The sequence below is a fragment of the Lethenteron reissneri genome, chromosome 22 (genome assembly GCF_015708825.2).
Source record: "Lethenteron reissneri isolate LAM-NWPU_2019-01 chromosome 22, ASM1570882v1, whole genome shotgun sequence".
NCBI classification, from domain to species: domain Eukaryota; kingdom Metazoa; phylum Chordata; class Hyperoartia; order Petromyzontiformes; family Petromyzontidae; genus Lethenteron; species Lethenteron reissneri.
The window spans coordinates 456,577-476,519 of NC_083800.1; the positions used below are offsets into that span (position 1 = coordinate 456,577).

General features: G+C 55.9%; 1 protein-coding gene across 2 annotated transcripts in view; it reads left to right on the top strand.

Annotated features, from left to right (window-relative positions):
• RAB28 (RAB28, member RAS oncogene family) overlaps window positions 1-16,448 on the top strand; it is a 30,818-nt gene extending 14,370 nt beyond the window's left edge. Inside the window, exons 5-8 of one of the 2 annotated variants that reach the window (XM_061556176.1) lie at window positions 10,929-11,032; window positions 11,598-11,675; window positions 13,425-13,557; window positions 13,971-16,448. In XM_061556176.1, coding sequence (XP_061412160.1) covers window positions 10,929-11,032; window positions 11,598-11,675; window positions 13,425-13,532 — 290 coding nt within the window. In that variant the 3' untranslated portion in view covers window positions 13,533-13,557; window positions 13,971-16,448. The remainder of the gene's footprint in view (window positions 1-10,928; window positions 11,033-11,597; window positions 11,676-13,424; window positions 13,558-13,970) is intronic. The other variant, XM_061556177.1, reaches the window with a different exon arrangement.
• Window positions 16,449-19,943: the final 3,495 nt, after the last annotated feature.

Sequence of the window (19,943 nt, forward strand, 5' to 3'; positions counted from 1 at the left end):
GTGTCGATAAAGGTCCACAGGTTTGCTTGCGTTGAACCAATGCTGCTGTAATTATTTACACCCAGAATGTAGGCCGAGTGGCTCATGGGATGCGTAAATAAATACTTAAATTTTTATATGCAGAGACTGATATGGGGGCGGATTTTCTGCTTGTTTCGTTATCTGTTTAATGCGTGAGTGTTCAACAACAGGACATTAAGGCTGTGCGTCGCTGTTCATAATATATTCACTGCCTACAATCACCCAGAATATTGCCAGATGTCTGATCTTGGGGGCTCAGCAGGGTTCAGTCTGGTGAGTACTAGGATGGGATACCAGGTGTTGTAGGCTTGAACTCCGAGGTGGCTAGAGATTAGTACAGCACTAGATTATTGAATCCATCCGTACGGAGAATTGAATAGTTCCTTGTTTGCATGTTGCATTTTCTCAGGGTTCTTCAGTTTCCTCCCACACGAAGCTGAACTCTCATTCTAAGAGTGGAACTTATCATCCCAGTGTAGCAGCACCCTCCTGAAAAAGAAGGGTCTTGAGACTCGGTGAGGCTTTCTTGGGTAATTAGGTGATGATGCTTTGAAATGTACAGCAGTCACGCATGCTACAGCGATGTCACTAGAATACTCTTAAAAGTACATTTAAAGTTATTTGCCTTAACTTCAAACGTGTGTTGGACAGAGCTTGGTATGTGTATCTAGGTATGTATATCTAGATATGTGTATCTAGGTATGTATCAGTGCATGAATATGTGACATGATAAGAGCTGTGGAGTTATTTATTTTGGTAATTAGTTAATGAGAGGGATTTCCAGTAAGGACTGGTGGCGCGTTGGGTGTGAATTCTCGACTGCTCGGTGGAGACGGCCACTGTAACCCAACCCACGCACGCTCGCGCTCATTCCACACGCCCAGCTGTTAGCATCGTCGACCGTTCGCTCGCCCACCCGCTTGCCCGCTTCATGGTTTCCCCGCCCGTTCGCTTGCCCGTTTGCTCGCCCCCCCATCCACTCGCCCCTCTACTCGCCCACCTGCCCGTTCCATCGCTCGTTCGCTCGCCCGCATGTGCCTTCGCCAGCTCATTCGCTCACCCGCTCGTTCACTCGCGTGCCCGTTCACTCACCCGCTCACTTGCCCACCCGCCTGCCACTCGCTCACTCATTTACAAGCGCTGGGAGCCCATGTCGAGACACGTTTGCGGCACCCGTATTTTTTGCTTTCCGCTAAAGCGCTGAGCTAATTTAGCGGTGGTCATCGCGGCCCAATTAAGCGCAGCCTGGCCACTCGAGGCTTCGTGCCGAATGAAGGCCTCAACGGAATACCAGTCAGACGGTGGTCTCGGCAAACAGTGGCCATTTAGGGGGGGCCCACGTCCCCCATAATGATGTGACTGACTGTAACTAACACCCGCACGCTCTCGTCTATACCACAGTACGCGGGATAGAGACGGACGGCTGAGCGGTAGAGCGAGTGGCTCACAATCGGAAGGTTGCGAGTTCACATCCTGGTTGGGGGAGAATTTGAATTCAGCTCATTGTCCTTTCGGGGTCGATAAATTGAGTACCACTTTGTGGGGAAACCAATATTGCCTGTCTTATTCCATGTTCCGATGTCCCTGTCATATAAACATGGAATTTCCATCTCTGGCTCTGCAGAGTTGTATACAGGAGATGAGCACCAATGCCTCGATGCTCATTTGAGCATCAGGAATTCACTCTGACTTTGTTTTAATAAATTTAACCAGAAGCGTTTCTCTCAGAGGACCACCTTGGTCCCACGAGCGAAGTGAGCGTTTGTCAACATGGCGTGATTGGCCGATTGAGACGTGGACTCGTCAATTAACAACGCAGCGGAGCGCAGCGACGGGCGTCACTGTCGCGCCGACACCGCGGCTGCCAATCCCCTGCGGCAAAACGTTACCTCCGTGCGGGTCACGATAACCGCTGTCCCCCCTCCCCTCGAGCATCACGCGTGTAAGTCGAGCCGCACGCGGACGAAAAAAACAAACGAGAGAGGCGGCGTGGACAACATAATCACAATAACGAATAAAAACGACACCAGAATGGGACAATGGCGCCACGGGTTTGCGTTTGCGTCTTCCGTGCCGTGCCGAGTGCCGCACGCGCAGCGCAAACACGGCGAGCGGCCCGCCGCGGCAATTAGGAGGATCTCAAGTGAGGCTCAAGTGAGGCTCGCCAACAATGGAGGGTAAACTTTAATTACGTGCGCGGCACGAACGCGATCGCCGTAACACTTAGACAGGTGCTGCCCCCGCCGCCTCTCCTGTGGATGTGTCCCTCACCCCGGGGCGGGGAGAGGGAGCGGTCGCAACGGGACCTACGAGCGCACGGAAGCGATTTTCGACGGGCGCCTCTCAGCGTGCGGCTTGTAATGATCTCCCCTGTTCTGCTTTGGTTCCTCCGGCCCTCCTCTCATAGCTAAACAAGCACCATGCAATGTAGCCGGCATTGGCCAAGCCACGTCCTGTTAACGATGAAAAATTCCTGCAAATTACACAATTGAGATGACACACAGCAGCAACTTCACACTCGATAGCAAATATTTGGCAGGGCCCTCGTGAACAAGAGTGTTGAGACTCCGTGAGGCTCTCCTCGGTGACTACTCACAACAAGAGTAATCATTGAGAGGACGAGTCACGATCAACAAGACGGTGCTGATCACAATGAGCCCTACAAAATAAAGACAAAGATCCCCCTATAGCCTGTACAGACTGGAGGGACAAGTGCTGTTGTCCATCACTTATTAAGGTCAGCACGGCGCACCTAGAACAGTGCAGCGTGGCCAGCACCAAGCCCGGCCACCTTCATCTCCCCATTACTCATATTCACAATCCGCACCTGGTACTCATTTAAGGCTGAGTCGACCTAGGGGAGCCTCTGGACGGATTCAGATATAATGCTGGCCATGAACGGGAATTAAGCTCGGGTCGCCAGTTGCACAGCGCAGTGTGCTAGCCTTTGTGCCACCGCCCCCCCCCCCCCTCCATTGGTTTCCCAGGTCCCGTGGTACCGGCCAGGCGTCATTATGGCCACATTGGGGCCATCCAACTCCATTATTCCTTAAGCCATTGGTCCCAAAATGTTATTGTTCGGTACCACCCAGGGGGACAAATGCTATCAGTGATTTTCTTGAAGCATTCAACCTCCAGGTGACGAATATGTACGATAGCAAAGTCGGCGTAATAGCTGTTTGTAAAATAAACACGTCAATTAATTAGGGTATCGTGGTATGTTTAATATAGAATTTCGGTTTGGAAAATACAAGCTTTTTGCTCACAGTGAGCAACACTGCCCGTGGTGGACACTGCCCGTGGTGGACACTGCCCGTGGTGGACACTGCCCGTGGTGGACACTGCCCGTGGTGGATAGCAACAGCATCCTACCGCCTGTGCTACAACCCCGGGCAGGCGTCTCCATGGCCATGCGTTTGTAGACGATTAATTGGGACGGCACGCGGCATTTTCCCGTAAACTTCGCGCCGCCGCCGCCACCCATCATTTCCCGTCCTCTCCTCTCTCCCTACCACCCCCCCCCTTCGAGTCCCTGACACTCTCCAGAATCCCACCCATCCCCAGGGGGCGGAGGGGGGGGTGCTGTAAGGGGGCCGCGCGGGGTCACGTCGGGATGAGGGAGTTTGCTTCCTCCACTCCCTCCCGTCCTCCCACCACCGACCACGCCGAGGCGTTAACTCTCCCTGGAAGGTTTTCTGGGAAAGCGGCCGTTGCGGTGCTGGTGGTGAAACAACCAGTGGTGGTAATGGTGGTGGAGGAGAGAGTTTGAGAGGTGGATGGTGGTGGTGGTGCTGATGGTGGTGGTGGTGGTGGTGCTGATGGTGGTGGTGCGTGTTACGGTGGTGGTGGTGGTGTCGGGATATTGGTGATTGTGATGGGGGTTATGGTGGTGCTGATAGTGTGGAATTTGGTGGTGCTGGTAGGAATGGTAGTGGTTGGTGGTGGAGTCGGGACAGGAGGAGGAGGAGGTGGGTTGTGTTTGTGCAATACGGATCGGGCGATGACGCGATCAAAGGGACGACAACGACGATGACGATGATGACAGCGGTGGTGAGATCCCGGCTCGTGTGCCGCCGCCGGTGAGAGACGGGTGGCCTTGGGGAGCCGGAGTTTCGCAGCACGATTGCCGATTTAGAGCGCGTCCACTTAGGCCCGGCGCCCTGCTCATCGTCACAGCGAGAGGGCGCGCAGAGCCGTGGCTTTAGCTCCGTTTAGCGTCACCTCCACTTAGCGTCTCGCCACCGCGCTCTCCCTCGCTCTCCCTCGCTCTCCCTCGCTCTCCCTCGCTCTCTCCAGCTCGTTTATTTATATTCCCCCCTCCCGCTCTCTCTCCATCTGAATTGCCGCCGTGCTAATTTGGTAGCGGGCCAAGTTGAAATATTTGTTCTATTTCAACGCCTCAATCGTTCACGACTTAATCATCATCATCGCAGAAAGAGTAACAATATCGTTTATACGAACGTGAGACCTTGCAACGAGAGTAAAATATTAAATGTATGAGAAGGATTATCGCTCCGTTCATTCTCAATCTGCTGATAACGAGAGGGAGTTGCTTCTGCCGCCCTCCTCCTTCACGCCGGGGTGCCTCGGAGCGCTCTTTAAACGTGACGAGCGTCTTACATCGTCACATCTAATCTCCAACATCACAAAGAGCACCCCCAGTGGTAGCTGCCCCTGTGCGGCATAAGGTGAGTCAACAATCCCAGTTGGGTCGTGTGCGGTGTAATGGGACCGTGCAGTTACCCACTCTGAGCACAGTGGAAGGCGCACAGTATTTCACAGTTAACACCACCACAGTAATAACTAGGGCGGCCTGCCGGATATGAACCTCGAAACCTCTGCAACGAGCGTCGAGCGCGCTCCGGCCGGGACACCGGGACGCCCCACCACCCCCGTGCCACCTCCTCGTCGTCGTCGTCACATCGCACCTCGCGTGCGGCGCGTGATCCACCAACCCTCAAACCCCCCCCCCCCCCCCCACCTTCCTCTTCATCCCTGTCCAGACACGCGCCCCAAATAGTACAGGTGTGGGTACTTGTTGGGGTGATCCCTTAAAGCACCTTCAAACAATCGCCGATGCCACAGACGCAGCCGCGTCTTTAATCGCCTGCGGCGGGGGGACCGCTGTGGGGGAGGGTGGGATGGGGTGGCTGGAGTGGATATGAAATAACTTTAATAAGACGAGAGAAAAAAAATATACAAGAAACATTTGGCTTTGATCGTCGGACGAGGAGAGAAAGAAACCGGAGTTTCTCTGTCTTCACTGCTTCCCCCACCTCCTCCGCCACTCACGGCTTCCTCCACCGCCTCCTCCTCCGACGCCGCTGCCGCCACTTTGGCAAAGAGGTTCTGATCCAAATTGTAACAAGCTGTTGCAGGGTGTGCGATGGGTGACTTGTTCGCTTGCCTGCTCGCTCACTAATAGCTCACCCCCCATAACCCACTCTCGCCCACCCTCTCCAACAGGTCACTCACCTTCACCGACAGCTCACCCACCCACCCCAGATTACGCACTTACGTTTCTGGCTCTTGAATTGGCTTGTCTGTTTCTAAACCTCTACTCGTGGATCGCTGGGAGCGAGTGTCAGTTTAAGAGCGTTCACCTGGGAGGCAGCATCGTTAAGGTGCCTTGTTTGCCTGGCCCCACGCTGCATGTGTGCGTCTTTGTGCACGCGGTGGCCCGGTTAAGCGGAAACCATGGCAATCTTCTCTCCCGGCATTTGCGACATGATTACAGCTGTCCCTTGCCCGACGGGCCGCGTCTCTCCGCGTAATCCCTTAATGTAAAATTTTTGCGCAAAAAATATCCCACGTGGCAATTTTACGAAATGCGCGAGTGCTCTGCCTCTCCCGTGCAGAGACGCCCACAGAAAACAGACGCGGCACGGATTTGACAACGTGTCCACGAGCACTTTGCGCGTGTTTAGTCGACGTTGTATTCGGTATTATTGTCACGCTGGAGCGCTCAGTCCTGATCTCGCTTCTGCACCGGGTAGAACGTGGAGTGAAGCAGCAGTCGTGGTGATTCACGATCCTGCACTCACCGATTCACTCGAGTCACTAGCTCACCTTCCGCGGTCAGTCGTCCCCTCATCGTTCTACTATCGCGGCTACTACTACTACTACTACCATGCTTACCGCTTCCTGTGAACGTCGCTCGTTCATTCCTCCACCCATGCTGAGGACTCGGTCGACCAGACACTGACTGTTTAACCTCATCCACTCCTTGTCCAACCACCACACTGCAGGTCACAATAACACACTAACCCCCCACTCACTCACTCAGTCATTCACTAACTTACTCTGACACTCACCCACCCACAGACCCTCTCACCCACCCGCCTGCTCACCCACTCACCCACCCACTCACCACACTGCAGGTCACAATAACACACTAACCCCCCACTCACTCACTCAGTCATTCACTAACTTACTCTGACACTCACCCACCCACAGACCCTCTCACCCACCCGCCTGCTCACCCACTCACCCACCCACTCACCACACTGCAGGTCACAATAACACATTAACCCCCCATTCACTCACTCAGTCATTCACTAACTTACTCTGACACTCACCCACCCGCCTGCTCACCCACTCACCCACCCACTCACCACACTGCAGGTCACAATAACACACTAACCCCCCATTCACTCACTCAGTCATTCACTAACTTACTCTGACACTCACCCACCCGCCTGCTCACCCACTCACCCACCCACTCACCACACTGCAGGTCACAATAACACACTAACCCCCCATTCACTCACTCAGTCATTCACTAACTTACTCTGACACTCACCCACCCACAGACCCTCTCACCCACCCGCCTGCTCACCCACTCACCCACCCACTCACCACACTGCAGGTCACAATAACACACTAACCCCCCATTCACTCACTCAGTCATTCACTAACTTACTCTGACACTCACCCACCCACAGACCCTCTCACCCACCCGCCTGCTCACCCACTCACCCACCCACTCACCACACTGCAGGTCACAATAACACACTAACCCCCCATTCACTCACTCAGTCATTCACTAACTTACTCTGACACTCACCCACCCGCCTGCTCACCCACTCACCCACCCACTCACCACACTGCAGGTCACAATAACACACTAACCCCCCATTCACTCACTCAGTCATTCACTAACTTACTCTGACACTCACCCACCCGCCTGCTCACCCACTCACCCACCCACTCACCCACCCACTCACCCACCCACTCACCACACTGCAGGTCACAATAACACACTAACCCCCCATTCACTCACTCAGTCATTCACTAACTTACTCTGACACTCACCCACCCGCCTGCTCACCCACTCACCCACCCACTCACCCACCCACTCACCCACCCACTCACCACACTGCAGGTCACAATAACACACTAACCCCCCATTCACTCACTCAGTCATTCACTAACTTACTCTGACACTCACCCACCCGCCTGCTCACCCACTCACCCACCCACTCACCCACCCACTCACCCACCCACTCACCACACTGCAGGTCACAATAACACACTAACCCCCCATTCACTCACTCAGTCATTCACTAACTTACTCTGACACTCACCCACCCGCCTGCTCACCCACTCACCCACCCACTCACCCACTCACTCACCCACCCACTCACCACACTGCAGGTCACAATAACACACTAACCCCCCATTCACTCACTCAGTCATTCACTAACTTACTCTGACACTCACCCACCCGCCTGCTCACCCACTCACCCACCCACTCACCCACCCACTCACCACACTGCAGGTCACCTCACTTCTCTTTGTGCTTCTTCCCTCGCACTGCTCCACTTTGCAGTTCCCTCCTCCCACCGTCTCCTCTCCTGAGCTCTCATAATAACCTCGCTCTGTTCAAGGAATGTGTTCACTCTGTTTCATTACAACTTTGACCATGCTGTTTGCTGCTGGCCGCTTGATGTGTTTGGCCTGTGCTCAGTAAATGCGTTTAAAATATTTAAAAACACTTCTCATGAATTGGTCGATAACACCTTAATATACAGAGGATCACAGAACTCAGGGAGATATCAATTTGGTACCGGCTCGCCGCTTGGTCGCCGACTTTCCCACTCGTCTGTGGTTCCTCCTCGAATGCTGTGCGGCGGCGTTTTATCAGTCGAGGTCATCGTTTTATTATTAAAATATAATAATTTACAAACACATTGGCACAGATCCCCTTTGCCCCACGCCTCCCTCGCAAGAGTCTGCCACCCGGGCTGGGGATCATTCAAAGGGATTGGGCCTAACTATTTCCCCAGCACGAGCGCTGTCCCGCACACACGGCGCTGTATGCTACCAGGGCCCAGCGGTGTACGTGCTGGTGAATAGTGCAGCCTATTCAGTCCATGTCTGTCGGGCGGGCGGTCTCGGAACGGCTGTTGAGCAATTTGCCAGAACAAGGGCGATTTGGCGATTTGTGCCAAAGAGGAAAATCGCGCGGCTCAACACAGCCCGGCCGTTGCGCCTGTTTTACCCAAAACGCATTCCCCGTGCGCATGGGGTGGAGGCGGCGGCGGCGTTGGCGGCGAGGGAGAAATTAAAATTCTTGCCGGGGCCACCTGGCCGGCGCGGCGGCACGCGTGAGCTCTGTTCTGCGGCGCGCCGCCCGTAATTTGCCCACGGGCGAGGGGAGCGTTACCCGCAGCCCCGCACCGAGGGGAGCGAGCGCCCGTGGGGAGCGGCGCGCCGAGCCACGAACCCGTCAACCTGAGTTCGACTTCCGCTCGTGACCAACGCAGTGGTGATTATCCGAACTGATCCTCGGCCTCCCCGAGGTTGATTCGGCCTCGCAACTGAGGGCACGGTGGCGTGTGTACACATCGCCACTGGGGACACAACAGTGGCTGGGCGCTGCGCCGGCCACGCCACCGCCTCGTGTCGCCGTGCCGGCTTGCCCGCTAAGAGGGTTACAGAAGGGACAGTAGTGTACACTGAGAATGATACCAGAAGCATTGTCTGTCTTCCTACGCAACACCTTACTCACCTGTCTAGTCGGAGGTGATAACGCTCGGGATGGTCTGTAACTCTTTTACTAAAGACACTCTGTCTTCCACTCCGCCACGTGGCCCACACGGTCTCAGAAACGTGGGAAACATAACCACACCCCTATTAACGCGATTCGTACGAGTAAGATGCCTCCAGGCATACACGTCTCGGTACACCGAGACCACCGACTCGGCACATCTGTGAACCCCGTTTAATCAGCTACAACCCAGGTAGATCCTCACCCATGGATATCAGCGGTGGCGGCTCAGTGTCTCTGAAACGACCATTATGAACCCCCCGATAGAGACAGACAGACGCGCCGACCCAGGGCTTGAACCCCCCACGACCTTGGCGCTGCCGGCTCAGTGCTGGCTCAGTGCTGGCTCAGTGCTGGCTCGGCGGCTCTGACCCCTAAGCCACGGGGCCACCCTGACACGGCGTAGCCACGGGGCCACCCTGACGCGGCGTAGGCACGGGGCAGGGTGCTAAGCTGTGTCCGGGCGGTGGGCGGCGCTCGGGTTAGCGGTGAGCCGTGGGGATGAGAAAGGTTTATCGGACGCAGGGGGGACGGATGTCTGGAGGGGACCCCCACGACCCCCGTTCAACCCCCGACGACCGTCAGGGCACCCACTCCCCTCCCCGCCAACCCCCCCACCCGCCTGCCCCGCCCCGGAGAGATTATCCTTAAACTTGCCGGGGTTCGGAGTTCACGTAAACAGTCGCACTTATTTATTTATGTCACCCACTTAGCACCACCCTGAGCTCAAGGGTTTAGAGAACACGCACGCATGCACGGGTGTGCACCCACATTAACACTCGCAGGCACATGCACACATGGGCAAATACTCACATATTCACACACACACACAGATGACAGGCAGACACATGCAGGCTGGCGGACATAACGGCAAATACACCATTGCATGCACACACATACACTGCACAAGGACACACATGCACAGGTACATCGCATCACCACCACCACCACCATTGTGACCGCCGTCCTGAGTCTCCATGTGAGTCTCTCATGGGGACCAGCCTGGGCCCGTTCACTCGGCACTCCAAGGGAGTCCAACTTTTCTTCAATTATGTTTCTCTCAACCGCAGAAGTTTTACCACAGTGATCAATATCGTCATCATCACCATCATCATGGGCGACATCCGATGAATAATCGCTGCCTTGCTCATCCCTCGCTGGGCTATTAACGCCAACCTCGACGAACGAGCAGAGGCCTAACCAGTGGCAGCTTGGCAGGCAGTGGCACCCACCCTCTCCTCCCATCCTCACTGTGAACCCTTGCATAGGAATAACATCTTATAACTTCATCGTCATCAGCAGCCATGGTCAGTCCACTGCTGGATTAAGGCCTCCCCACACTGCCACCATCGCTCGCAATTGTGCGATGCGACGTCCCAGCTCGCCGTCTGCACGTGAGCCCACGTCACCGGCATCGCTCCATGGACCGGAACGTCGTCAAAACGTTCTTTGTACTACTTTGGGGAGAAATCAATAGTGGTTACCCTACGGATAGACTTGCCCATGCTATAGGTTGGCTGCGTATGGCGCGAAAGAAGTTAAACGTCCATTACATTTACTCCTCTGGCTCTGAAGGGCTGTGAACAGGAGATGAGCACCAATGTCTCGATGCTCATTTGAGCAGCAGGAACTCACTCTGACTTTGTTTTAATCAATTTAACCAGAAGTGTTTCTCCCAGTAGACCCCTTCATTGAGACGATCACCTCAGTCCCACGAAGGAGCGTCTGTCAACATCGCATGAGAGACGCACTCATCAATTAACAACTCGTCAGAGCGCAGACGACGATTAACATCATGACGAAACGCCACTCATGCCCTGTCCTCCCACCCCGTGCCCCCCGCCCCCCTTCCCAGTCGACCTGGAGCACATGCGCACGGTGAAGGCCGACAAACACTCGCGCTTCTGCCAGGAGAACGGCCTCAGTAGCCACTTCGTGTCAGCCAAAACCGGGGACTCGGTGAGTCTCGCTCGCTCGCTCGTGTGTGTGTACGTGCGTGTGTGTGTACGTGCGTGTGTGCGTATACGCGCATGTGTGTGTGTGCATTCCGTGGGAAGTGGCTCGTGAAGGATGCTGCTGGGCAGCTGGAGACAGTCGCCCTCCAACAACAATGGAGAGCGGAGGAGCGACGCTCACAACAACGAGCGACGTGACGGGCAGATAAACTACAGTGAGGTAACACAGTGAGGAGCACAGGTGGTGCATCTGCCAGATGTCTCAGTCAGTCAGCCCACGAAATCTGGGTCTGTCCTATGAGCTCCTGTCCGTGAGCCTTCACGTGGCCTCAAGGTGCACCGAGCCTGGCACAAGCGCAGCAGTGAAGTCATCACCACTCAGTGGTGCACGGCAGTGGCTGTTGTGTTCCGTGGGGCAGTGAGGCGGCTTTGGTGGTGTGAAGCGGTCGCCTGGTGTGGTTAAGATGCTGTGATTGTGGTGGTTGTGGTGGTGCGAGTGTAAGTGGTTGTGGTGTTTTGGTTGTACCAGTGCAGTTGATGCATCGTGGTCGATGTGGTTGTGGTTGCAGGTGGCCGTGTGTTTCCAGAGAGTAGCGGCCGACACTCTCGGCATCAAACTCAACAAAGCGGAGATGGAACAATCTCAGGTGACCCCGTCCGACCCCATACGACCCTGTGTGACCCCGACTATTTGACTTAGCCCGACCTTCAAACCGCCTTGTGAACTCACGCGACCTTAATCGAGCCGGTCACCGATCGCTACGCGCCCGTTACTGTGTGCGTGGCGACCAATCATTGCCAGTTATGCAAATTACATTACAATTATATGCGACATTGCGTTTGAATAAAACTATACGAATTAGACATCAAATGAGAAACAATGCAAGTAAAATAAAATCCTGGTTTGAATCTTGACCTTGAATCGCGATGGTTCATCGCACCACTGAGCAAAGAGGAAGGGAAGTCACATGATCATCATAGTCGGGACTGCCACACTCACTAACGCACTTACACACTCACACTCACTCACTCACTCACCCACTCACTCACCCACTCACACACTCACACACTCACTCACACACTCACTCACACACTCACTCACACACTCACACACTCACCCACTCACTCACTCACACACACACTCACCCGCTGAAGCACTCACCCACACACGCACTCACACACGCACTCACCCGCTCACTCACGCACTCACACACGCACTCACCCGCTCACTCACCCACTCACACACTCACCTGCTGAAGCACTCACCCACACACGCACTCACCCGCTCACTCACCCACTCACGCATTTACCCACTCACACACTCACCCGCTGAAGCACTCACCCGCTCACGCACTCACACACGCACTCACCCGCTCACTCACCCACTCACCCGCTCACTCACGCACTCACCCGCTCACACACTCACCCGCTCACTCACCCACTGACGCACTCACCCACTCACTCACCCGCTCACTCACCCACTCACTCACCCGCTCACTCACCCACACATGCACTCACCCGCTCACTTACCCACTCACGCACTCACCCGCTCAAGCACTCACCCGCTCATGCACTCACTCATGCACTCACTCACTCACCCACTCATGCACTTACCGGCTCACGCACTCAACTACTCACTCACACACTCGCTCGTGTACTTAAGCGCCCAATCATTCACGCACTCCCCACTCACTCACGCACTTACCCACTCACTCGCTCACCCACTCGCAATCCCTCTCACCCACTCACGCATTAAACGGCTCGCTTTGCTTCGCGAGCCGTTTTGTTCGTCCGCTGTGATGCTCGTCGTTTTGTTTTTGAGATTAAATGTCTCAACTCTTTCCTGGCCGCCCCTCCCCGTCTGTCTCTGCTGCCCTCTTTCATTTCAACCTCCTCTCTCTCGTCGTTCCATCGCAACCCTGTCACCCTTCACCTCTGCTGCGCTCTGCTCTCTGCCACACACGCTTGCTGCTCGTGACGACGCGCTTCCCTCCTCGCGGCGTGGATCCTGCACCCATTCCCCATTCCACCGCTCGAGCCGCAGCGGGTCGACCACCTAAACCCCCCTCCACTCCACCAAACTCCTCCACCTGCTCCTCTCATTCACACGCGGCCGCCTGCTGCTCACCTCGCCAACGCAACCGCTATTCCGCGTCTGTCGATCTCACCCTCGCCATAACCCTCACCGTGACCTTCGCCGTGACCCTCACTGTAACTCTCTCCCTTACCGTGACCCCAACCCGAACGCATGGCGCCTGGCTTGACAACTGCCACTCCCATCCCGACCGCGCCTCACCCCCCCGCTCGTCACCATCCACCACATTAACCACCCGGCACCACGCCCGCCACATCCCATCGTCCTCCCCGGCCCCTGCCGGCCCCCCCCGGCCCCCCAGGGTGTACTGAAAGCCGAATTGGTCGACTACCGGGAGGCGTCGGGGCTGCGCGAGTACCGCGCGGCGGCGGCGCGCTGCGACAAGAGCTCCGTGTGCAGTGTGCAGTGACGAACAAACTCGCTCGCTCGCTCACGTATGGGGCCACACACCCACACGCGCACACCACAGCCGCTGCTATTGCAGCAACGATGATGTGTGTGTGTAGTGTATGTATGTATGTTGAACTTCATTCGCACCGTACGTAGCCAACCGTGCTAGTCGTATGATGGTGGTGGTAGTGACGATGACAGTGATGGTGGTAGTGACGATGATTGTGATGATAATGACAATGTCTGTGGTTATGATGAAGATTAGGCGACGGTGACATTGATGATGATGGGGGTGACGATTGTGATAATGATGATGACAACAGTGATGAAGACTGGTGATTTAGATGATGTCATGAAAATGATTTTACGGCAATGATTATGACGATGTTCAAAATTGTGACAATGATGACTTATGACGGTGAATCATTCTCAACGCTGTTTCTCTGTTTGTTCACAGCGAGTGGTGAAAGCCGACATCATCAAAAGCGCCCCGGACTCCCCCGTGCGGGCCGTGAGCCAGCCCAAGAGCTCCGTGTGCGCCATCCACTAGACTCCACTCGGGGGGGGGGGTGGGGGGGGGGGGTGGGCATCGGTAGGATTGGTGGGAGTAGAGTTGGGTTACGACCAGCTTCATCTCATGGCTAATAAAACCCATGCAGTGTAATCGGCGTTGGCCAAACACCCCAATGCTGAAGAACTGCCGGCAAATTACTCAATTGGGATCACACACAGTAGCAACATCGCCCTCCTACTTTCGAAATTTGGCAGGGCCTTCCTGAGCCCGAGTTGTCTCGGTGAGGCTTCCTCGCTGGCCGTGTGGCTGCGGTGACTGAGGTTGCGAGAGCCAAATCTAGAACTAGAGCCAGTCCGTTGAGCTGGTTTCCTACGGGCGCCATCGTTCTCATGGCGCGCGCCGATCGTAGCGCAGCAAGGCGCCGCTGTGTTCCACGCGAGGCGCAGCCTGCACTGGCTCCACAGCAGGGGGGTGATGCTGCTGCTGCTGCTGTGTTATCCCGATTGAGTAATTTGTAAATGTAGTCCATGTCGCAGGCAAACAATAGCCCACTCTTACCAACGACGTCACGGGATCTGTAAATGTCGTCTGTGAAGCAGACGGCACGTAGTATTGTATGGTTAAAGCGCACCACCAGCACCAGCACCACCAGCAGCAGCAGCACCAGCACCACCAGCAGCAGCAGCACCGCAGTAATAGCTGGGGCAGCCGGAGCCGCGACTAAGACACGGCCACAGCGCCGCTCCTCCCCCCACCAATCTCCGCGGGTGAAGAGAGAGAGATTCTGTCGTCGCCGCAGCGTATTCTCCGGATGGTAACGCATCTCACATTCCCCCTTCGCACTTCAAAGGTTGGAGGTCCACCTTATACCCCAGTAGGTGGGCCGTGCGTGCGCATCAGCGTCGGGGAGACAAAGGCGGCTGGGCGTAGTGCAGACCACGCCCCGCACCCTCTTGCGCTGTGCCGGCCTTCGTAGGCGCTCGGTGAAGGCACTTGCCCCAACAGTCTTTGTCACCAGCTCTGTGTAACTTTATTGGCACCCGGCACAAATGTGGTGGGGGTCTCAGCCGGCAGCGCAGCGCCCCCCAGCCGGCGCCTTCCAGGTGGTGGCACCGTGAGACCATTCGGGATTCTGACCGCCCGTGGTTATTAATTTGATTGTTCCACATTGATAGTGTTTTAGTAACGTTGTCGGCATGCGATCAGGGTTCTTGATTCTGTCACCACGCCGAGTTGGGCGTCGGGTTCCTGAGATTTACCGTGCGAGGCAACTGACCGCCCGGCACCAGCAGTCGACGCATCTAAAATAGTCGCCGCACAACCACGGCCTCTCCACTGCTGGACGAAGGCCTCCCCACGCCGCTCTCGCCCACCTCCCCACGCCGCTCTCGCCCACCTCCCCACGCCGCTCTCGCCCACCTCCCCACGCCGCTCTCGCCCACCTCCCCACGCCGCTCTCGCCCACCTCCCCACGCCGCCGAGCGCTCACTCGGCCTGGCTGGGCCAGGCACCCCGAGCCCCCCCCCCCCCCCTCCCGGCGTGTCGCCGCAGTCCATGGGCTAGGACCAAAAATTAGAAGCTCCGGGGTCATAAACCCAGTCCTCTCTTCTCATTTCTTGGCGGAAATTCCACATTCCCATGGTGAGGACCAGTATAATCCACAGGACCGTCACTGCTGGAGCTCTGGCAATGTAGTACGAGGTTTACAGACCCTGAGCGAGTGTGATGGGCTGAGTGGGGCGTTGGCAGGGAGGACGCGGCTTGGCAGCGCACGAGGGACCCCGTCGCTCCCGAGGTCGCCTGCAACTGCTTGCGGTGACGTCGACACACGGGCAACTCGGTTTCCAGCATCCGAGTTGCGGGTGATTGTACTCTTAACGGGCTGTGCAACTGGTCGCATAGACGTCAACGTACAGTGCGCACGGTTCGGTTGCGTGCAACCGAATTGCATATCGGACCCCTCTGGTGCGACACCGTGGTGACACCACCACGACACCGTGGTGACACCACCACGACACCGTGGTGACGGTACCACGGTCGTCGCGCCCCGAGTGTCTGTCGGGGTCGCGTAGCGCGCCTCGTGGCACGCAGTGCGCGGCTGCCTGGAGAGAGCAGTCGATGGGAACTCGCGCGGTTCTACGGGGGAGTTGTGGGTGGGCGTGAGAATCTCCACGGAACGGCGAAGAATCGGATCGCTGACTGGGAAGAGTCGCGTGCACACACGCGTCTGTGTGTGTGTGTACACACGCGTGTCTGTGTCTGTACACACACACACGTGTGTCTGTGTGTGTGTGCACACACGCGTGTCAGTGTGTGTACACACGCGTGTGTCTGTGTACTCGAGTTCGTGTCAACAGGTAACACGCAAGTGTATATATCTTATAGTTTCGCATTCAAATAAAAGACAATGGACTTGTTTTATTCATGAAACGAAATGCCCAAGGGATTTAATGTCCGCTCGCACAATCACACAGATACACAATTACACAGCTACACAATTACATAAACAATCACACAGATACACAATTACATAAACAATTACCCACCCCCATAAGAGTTTTTTTTGGGTTAGATCGCGTAAAAAAAAATCTGCATTATGGACATTTCCACTCGCAGACAAACCTACAGTCCAAGAGTCTCGAGACGAAGTGTTGTGGATTCTCGTTGATGCTGCGGGGAGTGGGTCGATGTGGCGGGGGGCGTGTGGGGGGGGGGGGGTATCGCCTCGCTGGAGTCTCAATCTCCACGCGGACTTGAAAGGCGCTTTCACACAGCGGGTGGTGATGCGGATGCATGGAGTGGACGGACGTTAAAAGCCTCGCGGTGATGGGGCAAGTGCTGTGAGCGAATAGCACCTGAATTTGCGAGAACGACGGCCGGGCCGCCTTTAACTCCCGAGCGCTGAAGTATTACACACCGCACCAGGTACTTATTTATGGCTGAGTCGACCTAGGGGAGGCCCAAGACCGGTCACTAGTATTGGCCGTGAGCGGGAATCTAACTTGGGTTGCCGGGTTAGTAGCGCAGTTCTTATTAACCACTGCACCAACGCTCCCCACACTCTCACACGCCCTGTACACACCTGTACACACACCCATACACCTGTGCACACCCTCTCTTGTCACACCTGTACACACACCCTCGTCACACCTGTGCACACCCTCTCTTCACACCTGTGCACACCCATACACCTGTACACACCTCTTGTCACACCTGTGTACACACACCCTCTTCACACCTGTACACACACCCTCTCGTCACAGCTGTGCACACCTTCGTCACACCTGTGTACACACCCTCTCGTCACACCTGTGCACACCCATACACCTGTACACACCTCTTGTCACACCTGCACACACACCCTCTTCACACCTGTCTACACACCCCTCGTCACACCTGTGCTCACATCCTGTCGTCACACCTGTGTACACACACACTCTCATCACACCTGTTCACACCCCCTCGTCACACCTGTAGACACACCCTCTCATCACACCTGTAGACACACCCTCTCATCACACCTGTGTACACACACCCCCTCGTCACACCTGTAGACACACCCTCTCGTCACACCTGTACACACACCCCCTCGTCACACCTGTAGACATACCCCCTCGTCACACCTGTACACACACCCCCTCGTCACACCTATAGACACACCCTCTCGTCACACCTGTACACACACCCTCGTCACACCTGTACACACCCTCTCGTCACACCTGTACACACACCCTCTCGTCACACCTGTGTACACACCCTCGTCACACCTGTACACACACCCTCGTCACACTTGTCTACACACACACCCTCGTCACACCCTCTCGTCACACCTGTACACACACACTCTCTCGTCACACCTGTACACACCCTCTCGTCACACCTGTACACACACACTCTCTCGTCACACCTGCACATACACCCTCGTCACACTTGTCTACACACACACCCTCGTCACACCTGTACACACACACTCGTCACACCTGTACACACACACTCTCTCGTCACACCTGCACATACACCCTCGTCACACCTGTGTACACACACTCTCTTCACACCTGTGCTCACACCCTCTCGTCACACCTGTGTACACACACTCTCTTCACACCTGTGCTCACACCCTCTCGTCACACCTGTGTACACACACTCTCGTCACACCTGCACATACACACCCTCGTCACACCTGTACACACCCTCGTAACACCTGTCTACACACACCCTCTCGTCACACCTGCACATACACCCTCGTCACACCTGTACACACCCTCTCGTCACACCTGTGCTCTCCCAGGTAAATCCACTCGGCCTCGTGAGGCTTCGTGGAGGCGAGAGGTGTCTCCGCAAAGGCGCTGCTGAGACGGTCTGTCTGTGTTTGTCTTTGCGTGTGAGCGGCAGCGTAGCGATGAGCTCGCTGGATGCTCGCGGCCAACACCGGTGACGAGTATCGGTCCTGGGCCTCCTCTAGGTCGATTCAGTCTCAAATGAGTACCTGGTGCGGTGTAAACATCACCACGCGGGAGACAAAGGCGGCCGGGCGTGGTGCTAGCCCCCCACCCCCTCGTGTGCCGTGCCGGCACTCATCGGTGCTGCTCGCTAACAGCACTTGTCCCAACAGCCTGTTCAGGCTACACGGGGGATCTTTGTCTTGCGGTGTGTTTGCTTTGCCGAATTCGGAGGCAGGTTCTTGACTAAGCGGCGCCTCCTCGTGCTGCCACAGCTGCCTCTCCACTCGGAACAATGCGCGGGCACGACGAGCATTGACTGTCTCACTCATCCAGCCAGCCACGACGCCTCCTCGCAGTGCATCGTATCCGCAGTGTGTGTGTATGTGTGTGTGTGTCTGTGTGTATGTATGTGGTGTGTATGTGTGTGTGGTGTGTGTATGTGTGTGTGTGTATATGTGTGTATATGTGTGTGTGTGAGTGTATGTGTGTGTATGTATGTGTGGTGTGTGTCTGTGTGTGTCTGTGTGTATGTGTGTGTCTGTGTATGTGTGAGTATGTGTGTGTGAGTATGTGTGTATGTGTGTGTGTGGCCAATTGTCTCGTGACAAGTCAGTGGAACCCATGCTGGGGAACTGCCAGATGTTTGTTTCATGTTTAATTGTCAACGTGGGGTTACCATCCAACACACAAGCAGTGTGCTGAATTACTAACGAACTGGCACGTTTACGTGACAAACCTTACTAATTGGCCGTGTCAGGTGGTGGTGGCGGGTGATAACGACACATTCATATTGACGCTCTCGAACCCAAAAACCTCCGAAGTGTCCCAGATAGTTTTCGGGCCTTTCGGTAAAGCCACGTAGATTTGTTTTCTATCGACGTGCCTTTGCCGAAAGACCCAAATCATATGAATTCCTGCAGTCACGAAAGCTTCAAGTCAAGATGTGTATCCCAAGAGGAGGCTGAGGCCACCGTGTTGTGTAATCCTGCGACGACGGCGGCGTCCACGCGCGCGCCGCAGGCTTCGTGGCATCGCCTCGACCGCCGGGAGGAGCCGGCGGGCGCGAGCGGCACGATGGGCGAGCACAGCCACGGAGCGGCAGCCAAGGGGCGGAGCGCGTCCAGGAGGCAGAACCCTTCACGTGGGGAGGGGGTGTGGGGCCCCCCAGCGCCTTCAAACTAAAACGGAAGTATGACATCAAACGCCGTGACGCTGAAGCGCCCCCCCCCCCGCCTCGAAGGAGCGGGGCCCGGGGCGCCCGTCCCGATTCGCCATCTCCCGGGGACAGCGCATCGTCGCGTCGCAAGATCGGGAGAGGCGGCGGCGGCGGTTTTGGGGGGTGGAGGGCGGCCTTCATCTGGCTGCGGGTTGACCAGTACTGCTGGATGATGAATATTATCACCACAAAAGGGAATCATCAGAACGGTTTTATTTTCCCGGGACAGCCTCTTTGTGGTGAGGGCGCTGCCACGTT